General features: G+C 39.8%; 1 protein-coding gene across 6 annotated transcripts in view; it reads right to left on the reverse strand.

Annotated features, from left to right (window-relative positions):
• Window positions 1–24,207, reverse strand: part of chd9 (chromodomain helicase DNA binding protein 9) — a 71,243-nt gene that overhangs the window by 17,195 nt on the left and 29,841 nt on the right. For all 6 annotated transcript variants that reach the window (XM_061067969.1, XM_061067968.1, XM_061067967.1 and 3 more), the window contains 14 exons: window positions 16,513–16,618; window positions 13,955–14,101; window positions 13,231–13,299; window positions 12,884–12,939; window positions 11,992–12,109; window positions 11,597–11,683; window positions 11,194–11,331; window positions 10,222–10,343; window positions 8,449–8,692; window positions 5,542–5,718; window positions 5,226–5,369; window positions 3,027–3,282; window positions 1,198–1,408; window positions 112–307 (listed from right to left, as the gene is read on the reverse strand). In XM_061067969.1, the coding sequence (XP_060923952.1) occupies window positions 112–307; window positions 1,198–1,408; window positions 3,027–3,282; window positions 5,226–5,369; window positions 5,542–5,718; window positions 8,449–8,692; window positions 10,222–10,343; window positions 11,194–11,331; window positions 11,597–11,683; window positions 11,992–12,109; window positions 12,884–12,939; window positions 13,231–13,299; window positions 13,955–14,101; window positions 16,513–16,618 (2,071 nt within the window). The remainder of the gene's footprint in view (window positions 1–111; window positions 308–1,197; window positions 1,409–3,026; window positions 3,283–5,225; window positions 5,370–5,541; window positions 5,719–8,448; window positions 8,693–10,221; window positions 10,344–11,193; window positions 11,332–11,596; window positions 11,684–11,991; window positions 12,110–12,883; window positions 12,940–13,230; window positions 13,300–13,954; window positions 14,102–16,512; window positions 16,619–24,207) is intronic.

Below are 24,207 nucleotides of genomic sequence, written 5' to 3' on the forward strand. Positions count from 1 at the left end.
TATTGAATGAGTAGTATGTCAGACACAGTATCTTTCACTTTCTGTAGGTACAAGTCTTGCTGCCAGGTAATAATACTACTGTTAAGTGAGTGTCATGTGTCTCTCTCGTACCTGCAGGTCGTTCTGTGGGTTCCAGTCAGAGTCAAAAATGATACAGGTGTCTGCTGCCGTGAGGTTGATTCCCAAGCCACCAGCCCGTGTACACAGTAAGAAAACGAAGCGGTCCGAGTCGGGCTTACTGAAGCGGTCGATGGCAGCCTGCCGCAGATTCCCACGCACACGTCCATCTATCCGCTCATATAGGTACCTACAAGACAGAGATGACCCATGATCCCACCATTACAGCCATGGCACTTATGGACTCCCATCAACACCTGGGAAACGACATCCTGAAGGATAAACCTGTTCCTATAAGTAGCGGTTATGCCTTTTTATCGTTGTGTCCACTTTCCACTCCCACAATGTGACCCTTCCTGCCCTCCCCAGGGTATTCCACTTCAACTCAGAAGAAACCTTACAGAAACACTCTCCTGTCTACTGCGGTGAAGCCCTGAGGGCTTCTGAACCCTGCTGCTGAACCCTGACTGAGGTCTGCGCTGTGCAGCATCTCACATGTTTACAATAGTTTACAGTTGGCTCCTGATGCTAGTGGGAAGCCAGGAGAGAAAGAGAGAGAGAGAGAGAGAGAGAGAGAGAGAGAGAGAGAGAGACAGAGACAGAGAGATAGAAACAGAGAGAGACATGAGAGCAACAAAAGGACCTTCATAGACAAAGATCCAAAAAAATAAGAACTCAGGAGACTTGAGACTAAAAATAAAGACAAAGATGATAACCAGAAACCAACACTCCTGTAGTATTAACAATTCAAAATAAAACTTCTCCGTGAATGTCTGAATGTTCCTGATCACTCCCATTGAAGTTTTTATTTGGTGTTTTAGACTTTATCCAAGATGCTGCTGACACTGTGTGATTTGCAAAGCAAGACACACTGACTGAAGCAGGGTGAGAGCTCATAACTTGATTCTCAAGGCTCAGAGCAAGCGATCGCACACAGAAGCTTTATGGCCATTACGTGACCCAAATCATTTTCCATCTGAGAGCACGGAAGCAGTTGATATCCTTATCCTCATATTTCCAGATCTTTGCTGTAATTCTTAAGATTGGGCAGCAAATAACAAATTCTTCATCATCTGTTACCTTCTCTGAATGAGGTAGTCTTCCAAGATGTCCAGGCAGCGCACCATCTGGGAGAAGATGAGCACCTTGTGCCCTCCTGCCTTCATCTTTGGCAGCAGTTTGTCAATGAGGACCAGCTTCCCGGCAGACTGCACCATGGCCTGCAGGTGAAAGTCGATGGCAGTGGGGCTGTAAACTTCCCTGAAATCCTCCATGATCTTCTCTTCTGCCCCTGACAAAACAAACATGGATACACAGGGAATAATGTGTTTTAATGCTACTTGAGTTTTTCTTCACAAGAACAAGATTTTATTTAATTTGCCTTCATTTTAATTCATGATAATCAGAGCTTTACAGGTGCACTCAAGCAGCAAAAATTCACTGTGCAGGTGCACAAAAAAGAACGAAGACAAATGATTATCCTGTTTCTGAGAACACAAATGTTGTAGTGATAGTTTTAAAATGCATCACTTTTACTTAATTTACACTTGGCGCCTGCACTACTTTGGAGTTATTGAGGCATGATTAAATTTGAAAACTGAGGTTTTCTCTGCAGAACTTCTCAGAAGAATTTCGCCTAGAAACTAAATTTACACCAAGTCTAAAAGTCCACCAGAAGTGACTAAGCTAGCGGACTTTAGCATTTCCATCGGTCCCTGAATGCACCTCGTCAGAAGATATCGGCATACATTAGCACAATAAACCCGCCGTTTCGAGTCGAATATGAATGTAGTTTTATTACATCTGAAGATAGGTCACTAATCAGCTACAGTTTTTCTGTTGTTTTATAAGGTCTAATGAAGCACTCACCATTTACTTCAATTGTATTGGATTCTGCTCCAACAAAGTTTACCCCCTGAGACTCCAGAAGTGTTTTGTGGACTCAGAAACTTCACCAGCCCCTCATCGACATAGGGGTGAGTTGATAATTAATTCATTTTGGGATGAACTATCCCTTTATTGTGAAATGTGAAGGGTATATATCTCATGTGTGTATCCTTTGTCTGGGCTGAGACCGACAAATTTAACATGCCAGGAGTAAGACCTGGCTGGCACCCATAAAACAGAGAAATATAAATCTGAAAGTAAACAACATATCCTTTAATGATTAGTCAAGCTCCCATACATGTCCCTTTTCCTAGAAATAAAAAAAACGAAGCCTCGACTACCCAAGGCGAACGCATCAAGGATGATGAACTACAAGTGTTGCAAACACTTACTGTCAGTTACAGTTCCACCTTTTTCCCCAGACAAAGAAAGTTAATCCCTGCTCTTACTGTCTCCTTTTATGTGACTAAGAAACCAACAGCAGAGTAGACAATCTACTTTCTGTTTACACATGAACACACTATTGCATTGTACATTCATGTTGATACGTGTTTGGAAGTGTGTTATTCGGTAAGGAGATTATTTATGAATAAACTGTCATCTGGAATCAATTTACTTTAAATTTCCTTTTTATAACACTGTTTTAAAGTGTTAGTGAGGATGTAGTCAGAGTTTTAACTTTTAACTATAGATATGTGTGTAACATATATAGCTTGGCATATAATTCCCCTGTCAAAAGCAAACATGCGTTTGGTTCTGGTGACACTAGTGTTTAATTAAAAGGGGAACAAAAAAATCTAAGAATGTTATCAGTGTGCCAAGTCTGTTGTAACAATCTCTTGAGGTATCAAATTATAGTGTGCACCTGATTCTGATAACTGAGCCCACATCACCTTAACAAGACTAAACAGGAAACTGGGTAAATTGCAGACTTTCTGCTGTCTACCCAGATGACAACTATACATTTCAGCTATATTTAACTACATGAACCTGTATTTAACCTTTAAAAGGTACCATCATACCTTTGATGAGGTAGGGGTGGTTGCAGCACTTTCTCAGCTCCATCATAGTGTTGACCAGATTCGGGACGTTTGACTGGCCAGCGCCTTTAGCCAGGAACGAGAAGTTTTTCTCCAGGATGGCACGGTAGTATTTCTTCTGAATATTGGTGAGCTCAACCTCGATGATGGTTTCCTCTTTCGGAGCCAACTTCTTCTCCACATCCTCCTTCAACCGCCGCAGCATCATGGGCTTCAGGATTCCCTGAAGCTTCTGGACCTGTGGACGAGGAAGAGGAGGAGAAATACAGTCATGACTCTGAGTAAATGCTGTTGGAACACTGCACAGGCGTTGAGTTACACATGTTGCGCTCTGACTGAAACTAAAACAGCAGTCTTATAGGTGTCATTACATGTTTTTTTTATATCTATCCCAAAGTGGAGAATAATTTATTGTATTCATTGACAGTATTCACTTAATTTTTCTTTGCATTTCCGGTCCAATTCTGGCAGACCCTATAGACATCCCTTGTTTAGTAGGTTTAAGCTTTTTCCATCAGTCCTCAGATTCACTTCACCTATATGCAGGACAAGACATTACAGAAATGTATCATTTATTAAATCGTTTGTGATTTGATTTTATTGAGACCCTGAAGTTCTTTGTATTTTCATGTTTTTCTACGTCTTATATATGGTAGTTGTTCATCTCTTAAGTTGAGATAGAAGTCTATGTTGATACTGCTGTCTTTATTGCAAATTGCCCAACAGGGACAATAAAGATTTCCTTAATCCTTGATCGTGTTTCATCATATATGGAAATATGTAAGAATGCACACACCATTCATGATGCAAATAATATGCGAATGTTAGCTTGTGCCAAGTTTAGCTAAACGGTAGTTGCCTGCAAAACATTTTTAATTTGTATTTAAAATATTAAAAAATGCTTTAATGAAACCCAATAATTTACACTTACTATAAATAACAGGGCGTTGACAAAAATATTGTTAACACCCTGTTATATTTATGATCGATGGCTGGCTGTAGAGTTAATATCTAGATTATTGATGTTTTCGGTATTCACCTTATTTGGTTTTTGGTGCAGAACCACATTTCCCTGTTTATGTTCAATAGAATTAAAGCCAGGGTAGGTAATCCTGGAACAGCTAACAGAGCAGGCTAGACTTTAAAAATGCAACCTATCCCACACCCCCTCCAACAAGCCCTTTTGTCAAAGCTACACCCTCAAAAAACACATGCATGCACTGCCTGAAAACTTTCTGTGACTCGCTCACTTACGAGAAAGGGCAGGCAGGTTGGTTAGTGACAGACAGGTACGCAGGCTTATCACTTAATTTAGTCCAAATGAAATGATCGGGCATGTTTTTAGTACAGTCCTGCTTCTTTTTTTCTCAGATAATCGTTATCATATTGATGCTGTTGGAACGTGAGGAGGATTTCAACAAATACGATACCAACACTTCCTTTAAAGTCTTGGTTATAGCTCAGTTATTATTAGACCAACAGCAATGGGTCAACTGTCCCCAACCAGCGTTTTTTACTACACTTACAGGTCCTCGTAATGTAACGATGAAGTACCTCTGAAACAGAAGCACCAACTATAACTAATAAAAGGATTAAACATTCACAGTTGCACTTAAACTAAGAGCTTCTACTTGAGAACTCAGTTTTGAATATTAAAAAAAATAAAACAACTTCAAATCAAAGCTTTCAAGGTTTTTCTCTGACCATCTCTCAGGTGCTGTGGGCTAAATATGAAATGTCAAACTACAACGTGTAGCAGGAATGTTAAAAGCTTTTTTTGTTCTGTTCAGTTCTACAGTACATTGTCCAACAATGACAAGCATTATCCACCATATGTTAGGCAAGCGTGTGTGTGTGTTGTATAAAATGTCACTGTGGCCTAGTTAGATAAAGCCTCACTTCAAGGGCTCCATCTGTACCAATAAGACCTCAAAATTGGAACAACAACAACGTCTGCTGTTGTCTCTAAGCAGAAATAATATCACTGTCCTGTCAAATGATTTACAAGTGCTAAATATGATGTGCTTTTCCTGATTGTAAACCTTTAGTGTTTGAACATGTGTTCCTCAAAGTGCAGTGTAGGTTCACTCTGAAATCTTATTTTTACCAATAACTCTACTGTAACTGTACCAATATTTCCACAAGATGGAAATGTTATACTATCTACATCAGCTCAGTCACCTGCGCTTCCGTTTTGAGGTCTCCAAACTCTTGCATGAAGGTGGTCTCAGAGGGAAAACGTCCAGGTTCCAGGAAGTGGAGCAGACTGAAGAGTTCCTCCACAGTGTTCTGGAGAGGAGTCCCTGTCAGCAGGACCTTGTGCTCCTGAAAGAGGACAAGATGCATGAGAGGACGATAGTACAGTTTTTACAATCAGTCTGATTTGACCAAACCATGAACAGTAGAGAAGTGATTTCAAGTCAAAATAGGTTGAATTAATTTCTAAACTGTTGAAATGGGACATAAACTTGTTCCCCTAAGTTGATGTTTAATGTACCAGATTCATGAGCTTGAAGCCCTCCAGCAGCTTGCAGTTCTTGTTCTTGAGGCGGTGGGCCTCGTCGATGATAACACAGCGCCACTCTATGGCGTTGAGCTCGGGACAGCCTCCCAGGATCATCTCAAATGTCGTGATCAGAGCCTGGAACTTGTAGGCGCCCCTTATAACACGACCCTTAAGAGAAAAGAGGAAAGAGAAATAGGCATTGGAAAATTAGTTTCTAACAGATCCCTGAAACTACTGTTCACTTTTTTCAGTAATATGCTATGCTCATGAATTGTATCTGTAGATGTGCACAATCAGTGTGTTCACACACAAAAGGAATTTGGTATGTAGCATATAACAGATTGTGTAGTTGTTACAAAGGGAAATGCAGAGAAAAAAAGCTGTGAACACATGCAGTATTCATACAGTTCTCCTGCACACCCTTAGGCTACATCCAAATCAGTTCTGCTACATTTACCCCTGGAGTCCACATTAATCCAGAGGATCCAAACCCCTTTAAATGGAGACACTGGGTTGTGTCGGTTTTAGTGTGGACAGGCAAAAAATTTCAGTCATAAATCATACCAGTGGATAACAAATAGTGGATAACAAATAACAAGCATTGCTAATCCGTGCTGTCTGGCAGTAACTGTTTGTTCTTCGTTTTCTTTCCAAGCAAGTAAATCCCCCCCGTCACATTTCGCCTTTGCCTTCCCTCGTAAATTTTCAGGAAATAAGCAACCTCTTAGAGAAGATAAACCTGCTTCCTGTTAAAACCGGCATGCCCAGTGTTAACGCCATTTCAAATTGAAAACGTAGAGTCTGGACATACATTGGAGTCGATCTTCTGACCTGTCGACATTAGAAACTATGACATATTGATTATATGTTGACATGAGGAGTATATGACTTTACAGCTAATGCTTTCAAACACACGTCCTGCTTCATTAGATTTTTTTTTAGATTGGACAGCAAATCTACAACACACCTCTGGACTGAGAAGCAATCTGCTGCACAACCAGGACGTGCACCGCCGCTAGTGATTTTTTTGTACTGTTTGTTTATTTGTTAGTTTTTTTTCTGTCTGGGGAGGCTTTTTCTCTACCACGCCTCTCCATTTGTATCTATTGCCTTGACAACATCCCTCAAGGGATACTCAGTTATCCAGTAACACCCTCCCACTGCCAGCCAGCCAGCAGACTGCTGTAGAGATGCCTGCCTCTCTCGATATGCCTGAGCAACATTGACAGAGAGCTCCCCTTGGGGGCTGCTGTGACATCACAGGCTGCCTGGGAGACAGCCTGGTGGCAGGTCGGCTCTGTTCTGCTCCCACTCGTCTTAATTCCTCCTACGGTTCGTTTGAATGTTAAGAGCTTTAAGTGCCTGTTGTGACACATCACGTGGCCAGCCAAGCACTGTAAGTCTCCTCTCATGGCTCACTAGTTACCTACTGGTCTACTTATTGTTTGGCATGTGTGCTGCTCTGCATCTTGCTATATGCTACAGTATATTAATCCTACAAACTACACTGGAGATCTTTTGTCTGGAGAAAAAAAATAGGCTGGTCATCTCACTGTTCTCACCATCTTTCAGCTGCTGATCACTTACCTACTCTGTTAAACAGGTTACAACGTCTGAGTGGACTTTGTATTGCACATCATAATTACGTTTCTGCATAGGTTTCGATATTGAAAAGTCATTCTTGTGTGCGGGCATCCTGTTTTGAAATATATCATTAGATTACTCACAGGACGAGCGAAGTGAATCACTGAGTTTTAATCTGTTAAAAACAGGGCTGTTGCTCTCTGCTTTGCTGTAGAAAGGCAACGATCAGGTGTGTCAGGATGACCTAGAAGGCCTCCCTACGCTCTTGATTCAATGTGCATTAGATATGTGACGTGCACTGTACACTCAGCTGCGTATTCACAACAGCTGCTTGCTTCTTTCTTCTTCAAGCTTCTCTCAGACCAAAACAACTACTGGAGGAGATGAAACACATAGAATACATACAGCAGTGCTTTCTATTGAAACGTGCAGCAATAATAGCTGCACTGCCATCACTTCATCTCTGAGTCTACAGTGAATAAAACGTAGAAGTAAACAATATTATGAGATGGTGCCGATGTGCAGCGTCAGTGCAGTAAACTGTATGCACAAGCAAACATTTTTTGTGTGCAGATGCTGTTACAAAAGCACTTTCGAGAGCCTACTGTTCTCCACTTTACACAGCACACTCGTGGTGCAGCTATAGTCATGCAAAACCAGGAAAGCTTCAAGTGGCAGATTATGATGCATTTAGAAATCCGCTCAAGCTTCCAAAATGGACAAGTGCAAGTCATTATGCTCTGCCGGGGATATTTTTGTATTATTTTATGTAAAGATTGTCTGACTCAAAATAGCGTATCATAAAAGGCTGTTAACCAAATCAAGTTCTTGTTTTTGATAGCACTGGAAGAAAAGTGTGTAGGTATTTGAATTAATCCCTTTGTACTTGTAAAGTGTGAAAGTTATACCATATTTTTGTGCTGTATTTTGTAATTATTTACTCTAATTCATTTTCATACTGATATGGATCAACAAATAAAATTGTATACATTATATTAGTCAAAAAATGATGGTGTATAACGGGGGAAACAAATGTTTAAACCAATATAAAACATAATATCATATATGATATAATATATTATATACATACATCTATAATAATTTTTCATAAAAGAGTTCTTAATTGTAAACAAAATATGAGGACATAACACAGCTCAGCCTTGAGATGAAACCCGACCAGTATAACAAAGAACAGAAACTTACTTTTGGTGCTTGATAGTAATTTTCATTGTGCACATAATGCCAGAAACTGACTTTTGTGTGACTCTAAGAAAGTTACAGACAAAATGTAAAATGTCCTTAATGCCCATTTACCTGTGTGTCCCTGAAATACATCTCGTACTGCTGCAGCATCTGTCTGCTGACCATGCTTCCATGGTAGACGATCACATTGAGGTTGGTCCAAGTGCGGAATTCACGCTCCCAGTTGGCGATGGTGGAGAGCGGGGCAATAATGAGGAAAGGCGTCTTGATGCCCACACGATAGATCTCCTCTAGGAACGTGATGGACTGGATAGTCTTTCCTAGACCCATCTCATCTGCCAGGATGCAGTTTCGTCTGATGGGAGGAGAAAACAGAGGTTTAGAAGAAAAAACGAGTTGAATACAGCATAAAATAGCTGAGGTTAGAAATTTATGTAAAGGTGATCAGCCATATACAAAATCAATGACATCGGAGTAAAAATCTAAAGATTATATCCCTGGTGTAGAGCTGCAGTATGAGGCACTATATCTATTTATTAAAAGAAATTCTGTTTCATACACCAAAGTCATGGTTCACAGTGCACAGGAAAATGTGTGTTGGGATAAAAGAGAGGTGGTGAAGATGAAGAAATGGAGGGAGAAGAAAGTGAGGGGAAACAAGGAAAATGCACAAAATCCCCATGATACTAAAAGAACAACAGAGGAGAAAACATCATCATCACCGATAATAACAGAGCATAAAGAGATGATATACAACATAATGGCAAATGCAACTGCCTCTGCTGCGTGGTGCGTGCCGGCAAACCATTTATTCAGCTGTCCAGTGGGTGGGGGTATTATGTCTTGATGCTAATTGCAACGTGCAGATATTCCCACTGGCCTCTTAAGCAGCTCTCTACTTTTGACGAATCTTTCTGCGTAGGCATACACAAAACTCCTGCATGCTCACACATAACAAAGCCAATTCCCAGGGTTAATGCAAGCACACTGACACCTTGTACTCCAGATGTACGGTGCAGTGTTTCTTTTGTGTTCGTGGGTGGGGGGAAAGCAATTGTTGCTGCAGCAGTGTGCACGGTGACAGGAAATTTGACTCTCCTCGCAGGCCCAAGCAAATAATGGGAATACGGCCAAATCGCAGCATGATCCACGCACACATACTGCAGGAAAAGTGATTCATTATTCATCTGCCGTTCCGGTGCACAAAGAAGATACCTCTTATAATGCAATGTGCCCATGCAAAATCTCTGAATCAATAAATACACTGTTATATGCTATAAGCATGGGATCACTGAAGCTTAAAAAAACATGTATAGAGATACTTAAGATTTTGCATGAGGTGTTAAAGTGTATAAATCCACTAGATTTCTGTATGAAAATGTGTGTTCATCCTACCTAGTTTATATGCAATATAGATGTAATATTCAATGCTTTTCATAAAACGAAACTGAATTAGCCTTATTTCAGTTCAAATGTGGGTCAACCATTTCAGAGGTCTGTTAAGCTACTTTTCAAATTGAAAGCTCTGTGATTCAAGTCGATATAAAGCAATACAGCAACAAAGCATCTTATCTGTGTGATGCACATATATTTCGCATGTCTACCTGTTCTCTGCAATCTGTAGATCATGTAAGGCTGTATTGGCAGAACATTTGTATTAAAACAGCATTGGTCAATAGCTAACCACAAACAAATTTATTGTGTAATATGTCTGGTTCAGACACAGGTCTTATGACTATAAAGTTACTGCATCATGTCCTGGTCAAGATCCCGTTTGTAGATACTGCTTATATAACAAACATAGAGATTTTGCCCTGTGGCCCCCAGTAGGTGTGGAGGGCTTTATGTGTGTGAAGGTATGTATATACCGTACTTATAACTAACCTGTTGTACCAATTGAAGAGGAGCCAGTTGACTCCCTCGAGCTGGTAGTCCCTGAGGCTGTTGCCGCTATTGTATTCCCTGGAGTGCTCCCTCTTCTTCCACAGATTGGCCGGGGGCCGATCCTAAGTGACAAGTTTTAAGGAAGAGTTTAATGGCAGATTGGATGATTAATATACATTTATATTTTGGATGACCACATAAGACCTCAAAATACTCTACTCCGTACATAATGATAGAGCAGTAACATTCCCAGGGAATCCCACACCTTCTTAATTCAAGGACCTCCTAGGCCCACCTCCATTCAATTTCAACTTTGCACTGAATAGGTTCAAGCTATTTCGAGACACGTGGATACATGATGCGCATGTAGTGATTGACAGCTGATGTTTGCATGTTTTCAAAAGCCGTTTTCAGACATTTTCAGACAGATGCACAACGGGGTCCAGACTTTACTCCAGAGTTTGCCTTTCAAATATGAAGAATGCAGCAGTACATTCTCCGGTCAGATCCGGTCAGACCAACCAAAAGCTTGCTGTGAATCCTCCGGAGAATCTCCTGCTGTATTCTCACATGGCCTCAATAGAACATGATTCAGAGTGGGCTCGCAGGAGAAACTCTGGAGATTCTCTGAAATAACTGACTTTAACATTTGCGTTCTCATATACAGGCCATCAGGATAATCTCAGGGAAATCTTTGGAATTCAGTTTGTACACTTGAGAGTATGAATGTGTTTTAATGTTTGGCTAATGATGCCTATAATTTCACCAAGCTTATGTGGGTGCATGAGATGCTCACACATTCTAACCTACAGGAAATATGTATAATTATACAAGAGCAGGTTTTATTTAAAGGGCAGCACACTTACTGGCACATAAAAATGGCAGCAACAATATGTGTATATGTGTATACAGTAAAATAGCAATCACAGAAAAATAAATTACAGTGATAGGGGATGTGTGGGTAAGACCTACCATCCTGCGTGAGTCTGGCTTGGCTGCCTGCAGCTGCTCAAACTCTTCAATCTTGCCCTGATCCACGTCGTCCTTTAGCTCCCAGGTGCTGTCCTCATAAGGCAGAGAGCACCACTTCACCAGGTAGTACACCACCTCCTGCAGGAGGCAGAGAAGATTTAACACTGGAAAAGACTAGAGCGAGGCCACGCTCTGCTTTTATAATATTAACAAAGGCTGCAGGGAAGCCCATTAGGATGGCCTTGGGCACTTGTGAGATACAAAGATATCAGTAGTGTCGAGGATATATTGAAAGGAGAAAAAAATGCTGCAAAAAATGTCAAACGTGTTCGGGCATGTAGACACAATAACCACATGCACGCCACTCAGATATGATTAGCAAATGAAAGAGGACTCGCTTTACCTCTCCTGTGTCTTTGTCCTCACAATATGACACCTCCAGCACTCTGTCTACCTCTACATAGTCGGGGTTATAGGGGTCCTCCTCCATCTGAGAGACAGAAAGAAAGACGAGGGGAAGAGAGAATAAACCTAAGTGCCCACTCACCATCTGGGACGAGCATCAGCGCTGTATCAACTGAGTGAGTAAAGAGATTCAAATATATGCACACAGATGTGCCTGCCCACACAAACCTACTTAAAAAAATATATTAAACATCCACATACACAATATTTATATCCATGTACACTAAACACACACATCCTAGAAGACATGATATTGTGGAACCACACCTGCTTCATACCTTTTGCCCAATATGTGCATACAATTTATGTCTACAAACAAACACACAGCCTTACATTTGCGAAGAAGAGTGCCCTCTGTGCTTGTTTCATCTTGAAGCGTTTGATCTTCTGCTGAATCCTCTTGTCCTTCACCAGCTGCTGCTCTGTGGCCCACTCACAGTGTAGGTAGGAGCTACACACAAACACACACACACACACAAACACACACACACACACACACAATTAGACTACAATGAAAAACAATTACATTTACCAGTATTTGGGGAAAACACAGATGTCACGTTGTCTTTTACAGATTTCAGACACATGACTCTTCGATCACATGTATTTTATAACATTTTAAATGTGAAATTCATATCTCCATCCTTTTTATCATTAAGCTGAAAATGTATGAACGCAATCTTGCTGATGACAGATTATCTGTCACGTGAAAATAAATTATTTCTCTGCAAGGCTGAGGAAGTAAAACTACGGTTCATAAATCCTAATTTCCAAAACTCTCAGACTGATAATTTGCTGTGGGGAGCAGCTAGATTTTTTTTAATAATATCCCTGAGTACGTAATCAAGAAATTAAATCACTGTTGCAAAATATTTTTCAAGGATGCCTTGTGTGTTTGTGTATTCATATAGTATAGTCCTTATTCAGAATCCTTTCAACATGCCTGATCTTCTGAAGGTGTCTAGTTTTTAAGATTTTTTGTTACAACTTGGGATGTTTTACAACAGAAATAAAAAATATATAATAAGAGATATTTTTTTAATCAATATAGTTTCATTCAATCTATCACTATTCAAAGATTATCAAACAATCATCACTAAACCAGGAAGATAATATTTTTTTGTAGTAGTTTAATCATATTTTTTTATTATGCTCATAAAAATTCATAAAAACAGTGCTCACTTGAAAATGAACAACAGAGTCTACGACAGAACAATTAACTTACTAGTTTTTATATTTTACAAAAAACTCCTCCACTTCGATGACAACTCCTGGAGAGACCTACAGAGAGATTTAGTTATAACAGAAAAACACTGAATTAGAGACAAACTTAAAACATTGCTTTTCTTTTTTTTACTGATTTACACTATAGAAAGTTATTTAATTTAAAGATAAATCTTTAAACATAAAACAGTAAAATAATGCTGACAGGGTTACTTATAATAAATAATTCAAATCTCCCTATCTTGCAAAGTAATTGTAATAGTAACCTTTATCATAATTGTGCAGCAATTTACTGTATCTCTTACAATCACTTAAAATCACGGAAAATTAGCAACAAAACATTTTTACCTCCTTCTTAAGGACACGAGAAGACATTATTTTGTCTACAACAGCAGCATCTTCTTCACTGGGATTCTCCTACAGATGCAATAAACATGAAACCTTTAATGTAATGTATGTCTCTCAGAGCAAACATTAGAAGCACACTAAATGCAAATACTCTATACTAAAGTGCAAGGTATGAATAATATGCATAATAAAAACTGAACAGTGTGCACATGATTGTTATTTACCTGTGGCTTATACAGTTTTTTCATCCTAGTCAACATGAAATGTTTGGTCAATTTGTGGTTTTGGAAAATACAAATATAACAGGTGGTGTAAAACCTATGGTTGATTTATAAAACAGTAACCAGGGTGAAACTGCATTATTCTAGAAAAAGGTTTTGGCCATAGCTTTTCTTAATAATAGTCTTCTGCTAATTCCAATGCTGTTGCATGTAAATAATTAAAAATGGGCACTGAATATGCATCTTCTCTCTTCAATACTGCAGTAGTCCTGGTTTATATGTGACAATTCGGTAGTAAAAAGAACGGGCCGTGCTGCACTTCACTGTAATCCTGCTCTTCTTTTTAATGTTTATGCACATCATTGCTACCAACAAAATAAATTAAATTAAATTAAATTATTTTGACTGAATCATCAGTGAAATTAATTTGGCTGCACTCTGCAGTTTTTGTCAAATAAAACTCAACTTAGAGCTATGCGGAAGTTGTAGGCAGGTTTTCTTACTACAAAGAGTTGAAGTGCGTGCTCCTTGGAAGCTGCAGCATTGCTTTTCTTGGCCTTGACTATAACCTTGACTTCCTCATCGGACAACCTGGCCTCCAGCTCCTCAGCGTACTTCTTCCTTTTCACCTGGCGATTAGATCTCCTCTTCTAGAAAACAAACAAGGAGGGAAAAGTTTCACTGTTTCATGAGTGAAAAATAACAACTGTGATTTAATTGCTTACCAAACCTTGGTGGTCATGGAAAAAAATGTTTATTTCCAAACCAGACAACGGCCCTGCTGAGGTTGCAACAGGTAGCCTGGGAGAGATGTGGAGACTGCAGCGACTAATGAATGACCAATGACCATTTTCTACAGTAAACATCAGTGACTACTATTTATGTAGCACTATATACAGTACTGCACGCAGTGAGCATGTAAAAATCACTGCACGCAGTGAGCATGTAAAAATCTAAACATGTTTAGATTTTTACATGCTCAATACCATCAGCGATGTGTCTGATCATTCTGCAGCAGGACAACACCTCAAACATACACTCAGAGTCGTGAACAACCAACTGGAAACCTGACCAGAGTCCAGATGGTCTCAATCCCAGTGTCTCAACATAACAGGGTCAGTCAGGGATCACATTAAGAAACTGAAACTAAATCAACACAAAAACTGGGGCAGACTCTCCAAGATGCTTGTTACGAACTACCTGCCAGGTAAATTGCAAATCAGGTCAGAATATACTGTGGATACTCAAAACAAGGCTTGGTTTGAACAAAGATTTTTAAATGATATTCAGGTGTGGATCAGTTACAGTCACATTGACCGGGCGAGCCTATCTACACTGCAAATGTCTACGTGTTTGCAATCATGGAAAAAAAGCATAAACATGCATGCCGGGGGCAGTGTAACACAAACTCAGTGCAGTTTACATTATCTTTGTTTAACTTACTTTCACTCGGGCTCGCAGAGGTTCAAACCGAAAAGGCGGCCCGAGCTGCACTCTGGCCCCAACGTGTACTTGAATGATTGGTGCGGTTTTAAAGGCAGATTTAAGCTTTTACTGTTTACTGCACCTAATTAATTTTTCAATTGATGCAAAAAATATTCATGGGATTATTTTTTGCAGCATCTGATTTTTAATTTTAGTGCCTAAATTAGTACAGTGCAGATAACTGTCTCCCTCAGTGTGCTTATTAACCAGTACTGTCTTCATAAAAGTCACGACTTTCTCTGTATAAACCAAACAGTAGACACTCTAGTTTCACTCTTCACATACTCACTCCAAATTTTTTTTTGTAAAGGATGAAAAACCTAAATGATAAATATTTAGGAGTCACACGATTCCATGTTGAAAATTATACTATGTTATGAATAACCCATGCATGACCTGGTTACATTTCAAAATACCAAGTAAGAAAGTCAGAAAATCGTGCGTTTTAAAATCCTGCTTCTTCCTGTTCCTCCCTATCAAGCCTTTGTAATTATCATATGCGTAGGCCGCTGTATCCGGCATCAATACATGAGCCCCTCCTAATGATAATATGTAGTTAATTAGGAATAAATGCCACTGAGCCAAAGTTAATTAGGTGTGGAGTATAATATCCCCATGGAGATACACCCTCTCCTCCCTAAACCTAGGTTGACCAGCAGCTGGAAAGTCGAACCTGCCATGCACCACAACAATAGGCCTGAACCCCCCGAGGAGGCCTTTCTTCTCTTCTAGCTGTCGGCCATACTACTTTGACTTCTTCCACGGTATCATCCTAAATGAGTCATCAACAGCCTGTTTTAATTAAGGCCAGGGGCGCCATTTACAGAGGGTAATTATATCATAGGCAGCGGTCCGGATAGGACGCAGAAAGGAGAGAGACGTGTTGGGACAAAGTCAAATCATTGCTCTGGATTTGATAAAATAATATGATCATTTAATTTAATCTTATGTTATCAAAAACAAAAAACCCAGCGGGAATAATGTTCCCTATCAAATGGATTTGTTAATGATGAACATATAATGTAGGCAGTTGTGGATGAAGTACTCAAACATTTTACTCAAATAAAAATACCACATCAATTGTTTATATATATAAAGTTATATTTAGGTGTTTGCAGATGCAGATGAATGCTGCTCTGCTGTCAATTGGTGGCAGCTCAGATACAAAATTGTGCTTGAGATAGCCCACCACTGCGTGACCTCTGTATGAACCGCAGATGAACCACAGTCTATCCTCCCAGGCTCAAACTAAAGCTGTGCAGCCTTCCTCCAGGCTGGAACAGTCAGGCCGAGGACACCACTTCACTCACTGCCTCGTACCAGTGTTACAGAGACAGTACCGACCTTTTCTTTTCAGCAGATATTTGGCACGAAGTGATAACAATGATGTGCGAGGTTAAAGGATAAAAATTCCCAAATAAAATTGCCTCACGATCTAGGTTCTAAATATTTTGTTTGTTAAAATAAGATGATATACCCTTTTAAGAATTACAGTCGCATTAACAGTAATGGTCACTTGTACTGTGTGGTTCTATGTTTGAGAGTGAATGTGTGCAGAGTGTATACTGGATCTTACAGAATCATCTTTAGAGACGTGTCGAGTTGGAGGATCATCGTCAGACTCCCCCTCTGAAGACTCTGGCTTTCGCTTTTTCTTCTTTCCAATCTTGATGACAATTTTCCTGAAGGAGAGAATAAGACAAGTTCCTTAACTATAAAACTCAGAAATACCCATTATACACCTGCAAAGACAGTCTTTAGGAACGTTGTGAAATGAATTGACTGCTTCTTTCAAAATCAAGGTATGTTTAAGTGTTTATGAATTCCACACATCTTCAAATTATTAAAGCATTATAAATAATACAGGATTTTCAAAACAATAAACTCCTGCAAGGCCCACAAAATATTGGACAGCTATTTTGACTGTCATTATTATGAGCAAGACAAAGCAATTCTGGCTGAACAGATCCTGTGAAGTAATCTTTCATTTCTGCTTTTCCTGGTTGGACTAAGAACTGCTTGGGTAGAATACTGTCTTAAATATATTTTCCTATATCAAAGGATCGTAGCAGACGACTGACAATCACCATGTCATCACGGACGTCTTGCAGAAAGAATAAACTTCCAACAGCATTTGTTCATTTGACTGTTGATTGCACTTATAAACTGTAGGTTGCACCAGTTTGCAAAAGCGGAACAAGTTGAGTAGGTTTACCTCTGTGTTTTTTAACCTCAACACATGTACAACAGCAGGATTGTGGGTTATCCTCACAAGAAGAAGCTTGCTTACAATAGGAGCTGCTTGCATTTACTTTATAATGCAGTGCCTTGCTGAAGCTCCCAGCTACCCTGAAGATTCAGATCAACATTGATTCAGTGATAATTAGGTAAATAGTTTTTTTCTCTTTAAACTACCATTGCGAGTTTGAGTGTTGAAATTCTCCCTGTAACCTAATATAGAATTGCAGTATCAAGACAGACTGCAGGGATAATGTTATTAGGAGCGCAGACAGTAGCAAACTGCACAATGAACAGATGAAAGCTTCTTTTCACCAGGGCTTCATACTCTTCCTCTCTGTTCTCTCTTTAACACAGTCACATGCTAGTTATGTGACCTTTCCCCATATGTTCTCTCACAACATATGCACACACTTCCTATCTTGCGCCTCTCCACATGTATTATCTCTTGGAAGCCACAGGCGCCAGATCTCTGGCTTGATCAGATGTTAATGGGAAAAAATAAAAACACTAGTGGTGATAACATACGGACTCAAAACAACATCTCCCCCCTCTCTCTCTTTCCAACGCGCTTCTATAATGCAGCTACCCTCACACATACACACGCACTCAGACACACAGGTGCATGCGCAGGTACATGTCTGTTGAGTAGGAGGATTTCCCTGAGGGCTTGTTCATATGAGATTACAATGACGCATACCGAACATGTGAACAAAGATTCCCATACTAGCAACACATTCTCATGTAAGTCAACCAATCATTTGCTAGACAGACCGAGTGGGTCCACCAGACAAGACGACAACCAGCTGAAGTATCTGCAAGACGCAGACAACAATATTCTGACTGACATTACTCTGACAGACAATATTTCAATGAAGATGTTAACACGAGTTAGTGATCAAATGTTCCATTAATTTGTACATATCACAAAGTGTAATGTGATTATGATTCACATCACCATTACTTTCTTATAACCCTGTGGGTATGAAGAAGGTTACTGTCGTCAAGAAGTCTGTAACTGACGTTTGTTCATGTTGCAGTTCACATTTTTTAGAAAGAAAAAGAAAGCATTAACACAGACAATAAGAGGGAAAAGAACAGAGCAGTCAATAATAGTATCAGGAACCCCTGACTTTTCCTGTCACAGGTTAAAATGTCGGAGATGTCTTTCGATTTTTATCCTGTCTATATATTAATAATCGTCATACAATGTGGAGATAAGAGAAATAACCACAACAACAAAACATTCATTGTGTTTTGGGTGATAAAGCACTATTTTATCTACACAACAAACTGTGAAAATATTCACTTCAGCTTTGGTCGAACTTTAAGACCTCGCTTCTATTCTTGTCAGCTCAGTTCATTTTGGTGTTGAAAAGCTCTTCTATTAACTATAGAGATTCTCTGTGTCCAAACCACTACAAAAAATATTAGATCCTTGGCTGAGGTAATCAACAGAATATGACTGATGCATAGGACGAAAATAAAAATAATTAACTAAAGGTTTCAGTAGTTTAAACACAAAGACAGATTTATGTTAGCTGAATTCCCTTAAAATGTTTAGACCTTTGGGTTTGACATTCTTTAAACAAGATAAGCGTGTCTAACTAACCTGACCAGTTGTCACATTAGCAACAGCACCATGAAAACGAAGATTTCAATGGATCACTCACAACAATGTAGTTTCCCTAAACAAAAAGGCCAAAGGGAAAAGCTCATACAGACTAATCTGGTTTTAAGACACACACATGTCTATTGTATTATCCGACTGTAGAAAGTAGGAAACAGCAGGTTCCTCCAGCAGCACTGTGCTGTTGGCTGTCCCTTTCCCCTCTGGATGATATTACATTTCACAAATCCTCTTAACAATGACACTTTACGGTTGCCACGCAACCTGCCCTGGGGAAGGCATTTGACAATGTGGGCGGTGATGTTCATGGTGACATCACTTCCTGTGAAAAACTACCCTGGTGCGTGTCCGCTGGCACGATGAATGGCTGAGAAATATGCCAAGTCAGGGTGACATAGTGAAGGTGAAAAAAAAATAACAAGCTATGACACCCTGAAGATTAGACAGAGAGAAAAAGAGAGATAAAGCAGCTTAATGGGACAGAACACAACGTTCTTCCTGGACTAAATAAAAAGCTGGCTGAGAATTCGGGCCTTGCTGAACAACAGTGTCACATCACCAGGCAGCAGCTCGGCAGCTAACACAAAGTAACAGGGATGAAGCATCTCTCTGATCCCCATATGGGAAAACCTGAACTGTGAAACAAGATACTTGTGGGCTATGAAATAATCAGTTGAGCCAGAACAGACAGAGAATATTGATGGTGAGATGGCTCCTTGGCACTGCACATAAGAAGGCATTTACAACAATGTGGTCTAGTTAAAGCTTAATATGAAGATAGGTATATCTTCCACATGCACGCACACACTCAAAGCAAAATACACAAAGCCTGAGCCACATTTTAGTGACGGTTACAGCCTGTTCCACCCTGCTGTAGCCGGTACACGCAGGACCACCCAGGGGTTTGCAAACACCAACGCTAACACACACACTTCCTGTGAATGGATAGCCTCCCCACAAGCTCAAATATATGAAGTTAAATGACAGGGAGCAAATGCAGACTTTCAAATCAACTTCTCACTGAGAAGGAAAGGTATGAAAGTAGTCGGCTTTCAGGTTTCAGGGTCAAAGTTAAGACTCCCCAATGTACGTAAAGAGCACAGAGGAGAGATTTTGCACAGGTAGTGAATGCCATAGAAATCATATCCACTGACCACTGGCCTTTATAAGTGACAAACAGTCTGGTCAAGCTGATTAACCCTAAATCTAATACAGAAAAACTGGCAAAAGCATTTGCTTCACAAGAAGACGGCTGTATACTGTATGATGAATTGAAAATGAAATTAAGTTTGATTTCAAGAAGTCTGTTTCATTTATTTCTACACAGTCCACTTCAATCATAACATCACACCTTCACCGTGTATTTAGAACAAACTGCTTGTCAAAGTAACATATGAAACATGACTCAAGAAGAGTCAATATAAAAACAGTTAAGTTGCAACATTTTCAGGGCTCAAAAATGTTGACAAATAAATGCAGGTTTAATGTTATTTTACCTCACTGAATGTCTCATTCTGTTCCATTTGGATCCTTCACAACAGGCCAGTTATTTTAAGAGAAATGGCAAACTTTATCTGTAGGTTTAATATATATAATTTTCTGTTTATTTATTACATACCACATTTAAAGTATTTGCTCAATGATGTTGATACAGACCAAATTACTGTATCAATATAATTTCCATTCTATATCACAGTAAATATGATCTTTCAGCAATGACTCCCCCAGATACCTTTATCCCACGAGAAAATGATCTTCTCTAATTTAATAAATGCATAATCTTATAATGCACAGTTTCATATTTGTACATCATCTTGACCATATGTGCCACACTTAACGTTTGCTACTGATGGAGGGCAAAGTGATTATTTTTCTTACTACCATGATTTAAAGTGGCTATTCTTTCGGCATAATCTTGCATGTCTAATTAGACTACAGCTGCCCCTGATCTGACACAACAGATTGATCTCTAATGATAGGATACCACAAGCTCTTTCCTCAGAGTGACAGGCTAGTTGCTGTTGGAGGCTGACTTAGCTTCCATTCTCCTATTTTGCCAAATAACCTCCATGCCTTGTCCCCCAAGTGTTGTCCTGCCCTACTTGGCATGCCACCACTTGGAGACAATGTGTGAGGGTTTGATTATAATAGAATAAAGATATGAAGGTGCTTTCCAGGCCAAGAAGGAAATGTTATGCTTCGGCATTTCAGAGAGGCCTTCATCAAATTTAAGTTGGTCTACCTCAGTAATAATGATGGTGTGTGACTGAGTCACTCAAAACCGGTGTATTTCTCATCCTGAGGGGATTATTCAAACAGCAGAGCTGGTCCTCGTCAGGAAATACCCATTCTTATGAATGGAAGGCTATAATCTCTGCCACACAGCACACAACTGGAGTAACAGCACCATCAAGGCCCCTCTCAAAGACATGTGCAGCAGTGTACACATGGGCACACTGGGATTTCTGCTTTATTCAGCAAAGATTTTAAAAAATGCGTTACACATACAGGATAACTTGCATGACTTTCAACACAAAGGCATACAACACAACATGTTTATACACTGCATCACACAGTCACACATTAGAACATGCACACATACACACCCTGCAAGGGATTAACTAGCAAAACATTCACTTAAAAACAGCTTTAGCTTTTCCTAATGAAAAAGTGGGGGAGAAGAGATTAGACTGCTACCAGGCAAGCAGTGAAATATGAACAGCTATATGCTGCAGCATATACGCGAGACCAAAACCTCCATTTTCTATCATGTAATTGATCTCACGAGCACCATTTTGTTTGATATTTTGCAGCTACCCTGCTGTTTTGTACTATCAGCATATTTAGAACATGCCTCATCGCAGGAAACATCAGATGCACAGCTATGAGCAAGCTGCAGGACCCAAATTCATATTAGGAGAAAAAAATAAAAAGGAGGAGGGGGGATGGAGAGACAAAAAAAACAGAATGAGCGGCTGGGTGCTTTCATCTAGTGATTATATGAGGTTATTTTTCATCAGGTAGGGTGTCTAAAAAAAGCAAATTCCAGCCTGGAGAGAGGTGCGATAGAGCAAGCCTGGCCTAAATAACCCTCGTCTCAGCAAGGGACGGATTGTGTTGCTTAACATTTGTATTCACATAACTTATATCTTTGTTTCCTAATATAGTCCGTTCAAAGGCCTGGGATATAGCAAAAATCACACAGATCTCATTCAAAGGGTAATATAATAATATGCAAAATGATGAGTTTTGTATATGACACATATGTGAGTAATTTTTCACCAGATGATTCCCAGGGCTATTTGCCCTTCAAGCAGCAATGAGCAGGAGCTCCCACGTGTTATTTGTCTAAAGTGTATTAGATCTGTTAGTTCATTATGTAAAAGCTTTGGTAATTCTTAGCAGAAATTTACTTTTTATTAACAATTTAATAATGTAATGACAGCAGATGTTATCAACCCTAATTCAAAGAGTTTTCCATAATTCTACAATGGTAAAATTTTATAAAAAAGGGCCATGCTTTGCGTTGTTGAATTTCCCTAAAAAGCACCAAGATTGCTTGATATCAAAGCACATTTATTGCCAAGAAAATATATTTTTTGATATTTATCCTGTTAGTGCACCTGTCCCTGTGCCTGGTGTATCCAGATTTTAATCAGCTGTCTTCATTTATGTTCCTCATCAGTTCAACAGATTTCTCATATGATGATATGATCCCTTACTTACTCGGTGAGCAGCTGGTAGAGTAACCTAGCAATGCAATCCAGAAGGCAGTAGTAGTCACAGAGAAACTGAGCCTTAAGTACAGGCAATCCCAAAAATATGTTTTATCTCAGGCCCCATTTTCTGCTCAAAAGCGGTTAGATGCAATGAGAGTGTGAACATAAACACTGAATCCACACACAACCTCGCCCAAACACCCCCTATACAGAGCGGAGGCTGGAGTAATGACTTTAGTGGAAGATTAGTACCTTTGCAGCTGAGATACATTAATATTTTATGGGGAGATCCTGGGTGGTGCAAGCATATGAACAGGACTCTCCTCACGTATGCATCCCTCACTAGAGCGTCTTGTCATTATGTACGCAGGCCATCTCCATTACCCCACATAAGCAACAGAACAACTATCCCTCACGGTAGCTCAGTGTGTGCAGACACACATTCCTGCTACATAAAAGCAGCTGAGCAAAGAACAGGACTCACTGCATTTGGTGGATCAAGCCGGGTACAGTAGAGGAAAGCAGACCCCAGTCGAATTCCCAGCACTCACTGATGCTACATCCACACTTGAAAACACATCAACTCTGCTATGGATTCGCCTGGTGTCCACACTACCCGGGGTTTTAGAGACGCAAAAAAAGTTTATAAATGCTGCTGGTTTTATTTTTAAAACTCTACGGCAGCGTTTAAGTCTGGACAGACAGAAACAAAGATGTTTGGAGATGATGACGTGGACTTGCACAACTCTTTGCTGATTGGGTCTTTTTGGTCATAACGTAGCATTTATTGATTCATCAGACCGTAATCACTTTGACCCCCTTCTGGAAGAAAACATCCAGTGTTATCATTAACTAGAACACAACATGGATGATCAATTACAAGCAATACTGACCCTGCTGCCTTTTCCAACAGCTGTTGTGCAGTTAAATGCTGCATTTGCCAATGATACAACTGCTTACCTACATTGGAGACAAGCTATATTACAGTAATCTGCAAAATTCCAGCAAATGCCCAGTGTACTTGAGTTGTCTTGTGATACACGTTTTCAGGCATGTTTTCAGGCTCTTGTGTGGATAGAGCTCGTTTTAGTTTGAAACACCCGTTTTCTAAATACAACGTAGTAGCATGGATGTAGCCTGATTGTCTCCACTCCCAGACTACACCCAGTCCTGAAGTTAATCACAAGAGGACCTAAACGGTTTAAGGGAACGTGGCGGTGTATTACAAAAGTTTGAAACAGAAAACACGGCCATAGGTTCACAACTTTGATGCAAGTACACTGGCTCAAATCTATTTGGACTGCATACAACTAGTACAAATTCACAACAGCAGCTACTGTCTTTTTGGAGCAAGCTGCTGTGTGACTTGTCACCATATTACACCTTTTACAACCAAGTCAGTGTGCAGCTACGTTTGTTCTGCAAGGCCTGCGTGCGTCACCCTGTCTGTCGTGTGTCCACACGTTTTCAGTCCCAGATAAAACTGTCATACTGATAAACTGTGTATACGTCCTTCAGTGTCCAATCAAGACAAATACTTTTATGGTTGAATTGTATTTTTTATTTTAAACACAACAACACTTTTAACAGTGTTAGAAGAAATAGGTCACCTTGTGATAATGCCGATAAGGTGGTGTTCATATTTATGTCTTTCTGTTTACATTACAGTGCCGTGAGCCTGTGA

The sequence above is a fragment of the Limanda limanda genome, chromosome 3 (genome assembly GCF_963576545.1).
Source record: "Limanda limanda chromosome 3, fLimLim1.1, whole genome shotgun sequence".
Classification (NCBI taxonomy): domain Eukaryota; kingdom Metazoa; phylum Chordata; class Actinopteri; order Pleuronectiformes; family Pleuronectidae; genus Limanda; species Limanda limanda.